Source organism: Oncorhynchus keta, chromosome 18, assembly GCF_023373465.1.
Source record: "Oncorhynchus keta strain PuntledgeMale-10-30-2019 chromosome 18, Oket_V2, whole genome shotgun sequence".
Lineage (NCBI taxonomy): Eukaryota > Metazoa > Chordata > Actinopteri > Salmoniformes > Salmonidae > Oncorhynchus > Oncorhynchus keta.
In genome coordinates, this window is record NC_068438.1 from 22,854,349 (window position 1) to 22,863,024 (window position 8,676).

Genomic DNA, 8,676 nt, shown 5'->3' on the forward strand with positions numbered 1-8,676 from the left:
ATACTGACCGGTTTAAGGTACAACTGCCTACCACAAATCCACATACGATATATAGCAAATACATGACGGTAGATCTACTGCGCAATTTACATTCAGGCCGCTCCGAAGCTACCCATGAAAATATTAGGGGTCCTACTAGTAGTAAGATGCCGCCAGCCAAGACAGAAAAGCAAAAAGAGCGCAAGCTCTGACTACTTTGGAGTAAATAGCTAGGTAGTCAACGGAGGTTCTTATTCTTTCAGGTAAAGTGTTTTAGTAAGGAGTTACTTGATCGGTTGTCTGAATTTACGTGAAGCTGTGTTTCCAGTCGTGATCATTATTTTAAGAGAATGGCTCCAACTATACAGACACAAGCCCAGCGAGACTCAGACGGTCACAGGTAAATCTTTTCTCGATTGTATTTGCTTTGCCGCAACCGAGCTAATGACGGCATGGCTAGTTAGCGATCATTAATTAATTTACATATGTTCTGACTGTGCCATCATAAGTTACTGTTGAAATGGGGGCTGTGTTACTTCCTATTTATTGAGTCTCAGCTGAGTGTGTAGCTAACAACACTTGCTTTTTCTATCAACATGTCTAGGAGTTCATCACACAGAACTGTTCCAGAGAGGTATGCTTGCAGTTTGATGTTTCAACAAAAGAGATTCAGTTACAATTCAATAAGTGTTTTTTTTTTTTATGCAAATGGGGTTGGAGATCACTATTTTTTTTAACCTTTATTTAACTAGGCAAGTCAGTTAAGAACAAATTCTTATTTACAATGACTGCCTACCGGGGAACAGTGGGTTAACTGCCTTGTTCAGGGGCAGAACGACAGATTTTTACCTTGTCAGCTTGGGGATTCGATCCAGCAACCTTTCGGTTACTGCTCTAACCTCTAGGCTGCCTGCCTGCCACCTGCCCCGTCATTGACAGATCAAAACCCACATGACCATTAGGTGGTTATGAGGATATGTGGCATCAGTGGTTGATAGAACATGATGATGACTTCTTCTCTGTACATTTTTTAAAAATGTGTGCTTCCATGTTTGTCCCAACCATTCTCCCAGGTCCGGCGTGGTCTGTCGGGTAAAGTACTGCAATAGCCTGCCTGACATCCCATTTGATCCCAAATTCATCACATATCCATTTGACCAGCACAGGTAAACACCCTTGTTCCTACCAAGTTCCTTCTGCTATAAAGGTCAGTCCAGATGTTGCTATGTCTATTAAATGTATTGTTTTTGGAGCCACAGTGTCCAGCTTTTCTTTTCTAAGCCTTCTCCCATAAATACCGATCTGACTCTGATGTGACTGGATGTTGCTCTGTCTGGTGTTGACAGGTTTGTGCAGTACAAGGCTACATCGTTAGAGAAGCAACACAAACATGAGCTGCTGACTGAGCCTGACCTTGGCGTCACCATCGACCTCATTAACCCAGACACCTACCGTGTCGACCCCAGCAGTACGTTTCTGAACGACATACACACTGTTATACCACACAGTCAGTATATTTTTGTGGTGGTTACTTGAAGCTTGTGTAGTACTGAATTAGAATCGTCCCATCCTTATTTTTCTAGTTCTTCTTGATCCAGCTGATGAGAAGTTATTGGAGGAAGACATCACAGCTCCATCCAGCTCGAAAAGGTTTGGATACTGACTGTATACCAGAAAATACAGTATCTGTGTGACAAAATTCAACTAAAATGTTAAGAATGACTTGGAATCTGTGTTATGAGCTCTTTGTTTGTTTTCCTGTAGATCTCAGCAGCATGCCAAGGTGGTCCCGTGGATGAGGAAAACTGAGTACATCTCTACAGAGTTCAACAGATATGGTGTCTCCAATGAGAAAGTGGAAGTCAAGTGAGTGTGACCTAACAGGCTAGCTAACCACCACATTCAGCGTACACACTTCCCATCTTGTTTTCTGTTTGTCCCACCCCTTCTATGACCTATGTGTTCTGTCCTTAGGATCGGTGTGTCTGTCAAACAGCAGTTCACAGAGGAGGAGATATACAAGGATAGGGACAGCCAGATTGCTGCTATTGAAAAGACCTTTGAGGATGCACAGAAACCGGTGAGAGTGCCCCGTGTTTGGCTCTGCACAATTTACTGTGCGATATTCAGTCCAAATAGGTCTTTCAGTAACAACTTCAAAGTCAATGTCCAGCTACACAGAGATGACACAGTTCATTGTATGCTCCTTATAATATGATTAATTCCATCACAAACAAAGTTAATGTCGGATCTTATTTGTACATAAATTGTCACAGCAAAATAATCGTGCAGCAACAGGATTTTAATGTTTAGTCCATAATGTTTCTTGATTGGTGTTTAGGCTATTAGCTGGTCAAAACGAGGCTACATGAAAAGTGGTACACTGTTAATGTAGCTGTATAATATAACAGGAAAATTCTCAGCAACAAAAGTGATCAAATTAAGATCCTAGTATCTGTACATCACACGCTGTGTTCCTCCTCTTCCCCCAGATTGCCCAGCACTACAGTAAACCCAGAGTCACTCCTGTGGAGGTGATGCCTGTGTTCCCTGACTTCAAGGTGAGCATCCATAGCACTCATCAGGACATACAGTATCATTGTACTGGTCTTGGCTACCTATCTGGATTATGCCCATTGTCTTTGTTCTTGGGGAGTCATTGGTTCCTGTATCTGTTTCAAGCTGGATGTGTTTAACTGTTGTTGTCTTGCCCTAGTGTGTTGTGGTAAAGAGTAAGCATTTGTATGTTCTGTTCTCTGCTCCCCAGATGTGGATCAACCCGTGTGCTCAGGTAATCTTCGACTCTGATCCTGCGCCTAAAGACATGTCAGCACCCCAGGGTGTGGAGATGATGTCACAGGCCATGATTAGGTGAGGAGAACATTGCCACATTGTGTGTCTGTGATTTTCTGTGACCGTCCTGCACTATGACAATTTACATAATGTTCTGAATTGTTTATTGTTGTGACCTGCAGAGGTATGATGGATGAGGAAGGAAACCAGTTTGTGGCCTACTTCCTGCCCAATGAGGAAACGATTCGCAAGCGCAAGAGAGACGTGGATGAGGAGCTGGACTACATGCCTGATGATCTGTGAGTCATCCAACAAGCATTTACACACTTGAGTAGACAGGACACCAACAATTCTACTGATATGTTAACTGAATATTATTGGGATAGTATAGTATTCACGTTGTCATTGTCTACTTACTCACACCTACTTGGTTCACCTTGTCCAAGTACAGGACCTTTATGGTGTTGGAATCTCTGAAACACACTTACTGTAACATTGAACTAGATGTGATGAGGATGGATTCTTTGTGTGTTCTAGGTATGACTATAAAATAGCCAGGGAGTACAATTGGAACGTGAAGAACAAAGCCAGCAAGGGCTATGAGGAGAACTACTTCTTTATCTTCAGAGACGGAGATGGAGTCTACTACAATGAGCTGGAGACCAGGTAACCACTGGTTGGAGTGGGGGGTCTCAAAGTGGGGGTCTGTTGGGTTTACTGTAACAGGAGGTGACATGGGTTTCTCTTGGAAGAGAAAATTGCATTCTGGTAGATTAGTATTTTCTAGGGTGGGTTTAGTTAGTTTGTTATGGCCTGAGGACACCACCTGTGAAGGTTGTTGTTCTGACTGTGTTGTTCTGACTGTGTTGTCCTGGATTGCAGAGTGAGGCTGAGTAAGAGGAGAGCTAAGGCTGGAGCCCAGTCTACTACAAACGCTGTGCTGGTGTGTAAGCACAGAGACATGAACGACAAGGAGCTGGAAGCACAGGTGAAACTGCTAGTCAGGCCCTCCTTTGGGGGTGGGAGGGGGGGGTTACTTCTGTTTTTTACTTCTGTTTTCTACACTGAGCATTACTTTAAATCTGTGGAAACGACTGTGTTTACTTAATACGTGGACTTCAACGCTGATGGAGATGAACAGGTAGTGCTGGACATCAGCAGAAAAGTGTACATTTGCAAACATCTAAATAATGAGAGTAATAACAACATCTGTCTTTGTCCATTAGGATGCGCGTAAGGCTCAGCTAGAGAACCATGAACCAGAGGATGAAGAAGAGGACATGGACTTGGGTAAACTGCAGGACTCTGGTCAGTCTCTGTCCTCCCCAATGTTTACTACTGTGTCTGTTTACGACTGCTTCTTAGATCCATATGAACTAATTGTCTGTATCTGTTTGTCTCCAATCCCAGGTGATGAGAAGGAGAAAGGCAGCGAGAGTGAGGTAGACAACTCTGACAGTGACTCTGACAGGGAGGATGAGGATGGAAAGCGGAGTGGAGCTGAGAATGATGACGAGGAGGGAGCGAAACGGAGGAGGAAGGCCAGTGGTAGCGGCAGTGAGAGTGGCGAGGAGGAGGTCAAGCTGGCGGATGAGGTGGAGATCTTCGGTAGCGATGACGACAGTGATAACGATGATAACGAGCCCAAGAATGGAGCAGCCCAGAGCAGTGGGGAGGAGGGCAGTGGGAGCGAGGAGGAGAAGAGGAGCCATAGGGAGAGGAGTAGGAGTGGCAGCGTGTCTCCGGCCCACAGTAGCGGTAGTGACCACTCAGAGGGTGGCCGTGCCCAGAGCGGGAGTGGCAGTGAGCAGGCCTCAGATTCCAGCGATGGCAGTGACAGTGAATAAGAGGCCTTACTGTGACAACGCTGGCACTCCATGCCTTACCCCCGAGCTCCAGCCAGCCCAGTCTCACAAGTCCCACCCGCAGAACAGCCCTGTCTTTACAGAGGCCAGCATCTCATTCCTGTTGAGTGTTGGTCTGCTACTTTTTTTTAGGAGAGACACAATCTCTAAGGGACTAACTACTACAAATCTTTTGGGTACCTGTAAATGCCAGTTACTCAAATGTCAGACTTTTGCTCATAGATATAGTTGGAGCCACTATCTTAGTAGTTTTGTGTACAGGACATGCTTCATTGAATACAATTATTTCCTACCAACAACATATTTAGTTTGTTCTTTTAAGCCTGGGTTTCTTTTCTTTTTTGTCTCACTCAATATGAGGCACTTAGTGGTGTGAAGCAGATAAAAATAAAAAAAATACATAATTCTGTAGACTTTTCTTGTGCATAAATCTATTAAATGTTTTTTTTTTTTTGTCCTTGGCTTTTGAGGATTCAATACATTATAAATGTAATTGGAGCAGCCAATAAAATGTGGGCTAGTTTTGTAAGGAAAAGTTGTTTTTTAAAATGTTTTTGAGTTAACTTTCAGAAGAACATTTATTTTTCTGCCCGTTTCTTGTTTCCCCCTCAAACGATTACAATGAACCTGTTTAAGTTCAGTTGTGACGGAAACTTCGTAACATTTAGACATTGTAAATAAATGGTAGTAGCTGACTTTACAACATTTATGCCTGTACGCTTCTTATACTGCTAACAGTTACCCTCTCCAACGTCCCCTGTTTTTAGATGAACATGTATTCCTTGAAACATTTTCCTTCTGACGTAGTAATAATGTAGCCTGGTCCTAGATCTGTTTGGCCTATCAGCAACTCCTTCTGACGTAGTAATAATGTAGCCTGGTCCTAGATCTGTTTGGCCTATCAGCAACTCCTTCTGACGTAGTAATAATGTAGCCTGGTCCTAGATCTGTTTGGCCTATCAGCAACTCCTTCTGACGTAGTAATAATGTAGCCTGGTCCTAGATCTGTTTGGCCTATCAGCAACTCCTTCTGACGTAGTAATAATGTAGCCTGGTCCTAGATCTGTTTGGCCTATCAGCAACTCCTTCTGACGTAGTAATAATGTAGCCTGGTCCTAGATCTGTTTGGCCTATCAGCAACTCCTTCTGACGTAGTAATAATGTAGCCTGGTCCTAGATCTGTTTGGCCTATCAGCAACTCCTTCTGACGTAGTAATAATGTAGCCTGGTCCTAGATCTGTTTGGCCTATCAGCAACTCCTTCTGACGTAGTAATAATGTAGCCTGGTCCTAGATCTGTTTGGCTTATCAGCAACTCCTTCTGACGTAGTAATAATGTAGCCTGGTCCTAGATCTGTTTGGCCTATCAGCAACTCCTTCTGACGTAGTAATAATGTAGCCTGGTCCTAGATCTGTTTGGCCTATCAGCAACTCCTTCTGACGTAGTAATAATGTAGCCTGGTCCTAGATCTGTTTGGCCTATCAGCAACTCCTTCTGACGTAGTAATAATGTAGCCTGGTCCTAGATCTGTTTGGCCTATCAGCAACTCCTTCTCACTCATTGGCATGACAATTCCACGAGGAGTTGTTAAGAGAGCAGAAACTGGCAACCGGGCTAGTAGTAATGGTTTGAGTATAGCTAAGGAATAAGAATGCAATAACACAAGTGATAATAAAAGCAATTTATTGCAAACTGGTAATGAAGTTCATGTTGCACTTTTGCCACCATGAACACTGTTCAGCGAAAGAAAGACAGTTTGTTTATCAGCCACTCTTCAGACAAGTCATCTATGTTTCGCGTCTCAAAAACCTATTGAGAAAAAAGGGGTAGGAGGATCAGGCTTAACATGCTTATTTTTCTGAACATTTTCTATTATAACTTATCTATTTTATGAGTTTAGTGTTGGGCTTATGTTCAGATCATTATTATCAGTCAATACTCGAAACGGACAATACTCCTGACCTTTGTGAGCTCTGCTGCGGAGACTAGTTGGTTCTTGCTTCCTGCGTACATCATTTGCTGCTCAGGCTTGCACCCTGTTGAGATGAGGAGTGTGCATAAGCCACAGATGTCTGTCCACTGAACCTTTTTGATCTCCATATGGTAAACACTGATTGAATCTCATTTCTACTTTCAATTATCAACCCTTACTACCTTTAAAAAGTTATTTTGTTCAAAGGGATGTTGCAGTACAGTAAAATGCTAATCCTTCATTCAATTGGCTGTTCACTGAATTAGGGTGGTTTACTCACCCACTGGACTTGAGAATATGAAACACAGCGGGTAGGACACCCTGCCATCTGTATGGATGTATTTGTAGCTGTAAACAATGAATGTACACTATATTGTCAAGGAGATCCAATCACTGGTCAATGATACAACTCAACACTGGCAGTGCTGGTGAATATGAGGTTAACAGATTTCTGCTGTATCACTCCGACATGTTATAAAAGGATATCTTGGCTGCCGTTCGGGAAGTTCATTCCTCAGGTCATCCAGGGAGATGTCCTAAAATGTGAGAGCATGTTTTGAGTTGAACTGGTATTGATACAGGCGTGGATGGATTTGAGTAATTATTAACTCAGTATGGGATATTCAACATCTCAGGTAGACATTGTGACTTGCCTCATACTCTTCCTCCAGGATCACAAGCTGTTTTGCCATGTCAATTTTCACTGAGGGAATAGGATCATTATTCTATATTGAGTCTTTAACATGTTTTTCTGTTTCTGGGTTATTATGTTTTTTTTAATTAGGTGAAACAGGACAATTGGAACACGCTTTCAATTAAGTCTTACTCACTCAAGATGGCTGCATTGTTGGTCTCTTTTCGAAATCTGAACTTCTTCAGTTTTTCTTTCAGACTCTCATCCACCTCGCACACAACCAAAGAGCTTGACTAGAATGTAAATGTGAAACAAGTTCATCAACCGTGGGAAGTTTTGACACGTTGTAATTGTATATGTTGGTCATATTGCTACTGTCAGGCTACATCATTGAAAGTTCTGTCATATTTCACTCAGAGAGAGAGAGAGAGAGAGAGAGAATAGGGACAGGGGAGAAAGAAAGAGGGAGGGAGGGAACCAGAGAAATAGGTTTTAGAGCAACTTGTTTTGATATCTAAAGTGCAAGATTCCATGAACGCATAGCTCATAACAAAATCTTAAAGTGACATATTGAGACCAGGAAGTGCTTTTGTTGCATCATGGAACGACACAGCTTCCTGTGTCAAGATGGTATGGGGTAAGGGAGGGAAGTAGCAAAAATAAATTTACGCCAGCCTAAAAACCTTTACAACATAAACTAGGACATCACCGTCCATGCCAAAATACATTTTCCAGTGCAATATCGTAAAAAATAAACGGTCTCCCATACCATTCTAGAAGAGGTCTTGTTTCGGTTTCTTGTCTGCAAAGATATTGTCTTCTTGTTGAGGTTGTTACTCCTCTGCCAACTGCTTGTGACAGGATGCTGTCTTACTCTCAAGATCCTCCTTTTATGTAGTAGCACATACAGTAGGGGAGGGCAGACATGTACACATATGAGCATCCCCAGTACCCCCTCACTGCACTGTGTCAGATCTAGCCTTCTTGTTAGGGATATCGTTAGTTCTATCTGCAATCCTTTGTCACTGTACCCGACAGCAAATTGTTTCTAGGCAGGTAGCCTAGTGGTTAGAGCATTGGGCTTGTAATCAGAAGGTTGCTTGATCCTTAGCTGACAAGGTAAAAGTCTGTCGTTCTACCCCTGAACAAGGCAGTTAGATAACCCATTGTTCCTAGGCCATCACTGTAAACAAAAATGTGTTCTTAACTGACTTGCCTAGTTAAATACAAAAATAACCAAAATATGTAGTGTTGCAACAAGATAAAATAAAGTGATATTCTCTTTTCAAATTTGTTGAATGGGTGCAGTCAGAGAAAGGTGAGCATTCTTTGATATTGTGATTAATTCTACATTAGTGTTTTCAGCCTTTATTTCAAGAAACTGAAAAGTTGCCAAGGCACTGTCTGTGTCCTCTGTCATTTCTATCTTCATT

The 8,676-nt window shown here is 42.5% G+C and overlaps 2 protein-coding genes across 2 annotated transcripts; one reads left to right on the top strand and one right to left on the bottom strand.

The window, feature by feature from the left end:
* LOC118371704 (RNA polymerase II-associated factor 1 homolog) lies at positions 1-5,342 on the top strand. Its single transcript, XM_035757274.2, has 14 exons — positions 1-379; positions 584-613; positions 1,053-1,145; positions 1,326-1,447; positions 1,563-1,629; positions 1,744-1,845; positions 1,954-2,059; positions 2,472-2,540; positions 2,747-2,850; positions 2,955-3,071; positions 3,310-3,438; positions 3,655-3,760; positions 3,999-4,080; positions 4,183-5,342. The coding sequence occupies exons 1-14, from the start codon at positions 330-332 to the stop codon at positions 4,617-4,619; spliced, it is 1,614 nt and encodes a 537-aa protein (XP_035613167.1). The 5' UTR covers positions 1-329; the 3' UTR covers positions 4,620-5,342.
* A 961-nt stretch (positions 5,343-6,303) lies between these two features.
* On the bottom strand, positions 6,304-8,173 carry gmfg (glia maturation factor, gamma). Its single transcript, XM_052467640.1, has 7 exons — positions 8,013-8,173; positions 7,440-7,536; positions 7,263-7,312; positions 7,094-7,145; positions 6,890-6,970; positions 6,600-6,673; positions 6,304-6,446 (listed from the first exon to the last, which is right to left on the bottom strand). Exons 1-7 carry the CDS (start codon positions 8,013-8,015, stop codon positions 6,375-6,377), a joined length of 429 nt encoding a protein of 142 aa, XP_052323600.1. The 5' UTR covers positions 8,016-8,173; the 3' UTR covers positions 6,304-6,374.
* Between the last annotated feature and the right edge of the window lie 503 nt (positions 8,174-8,676).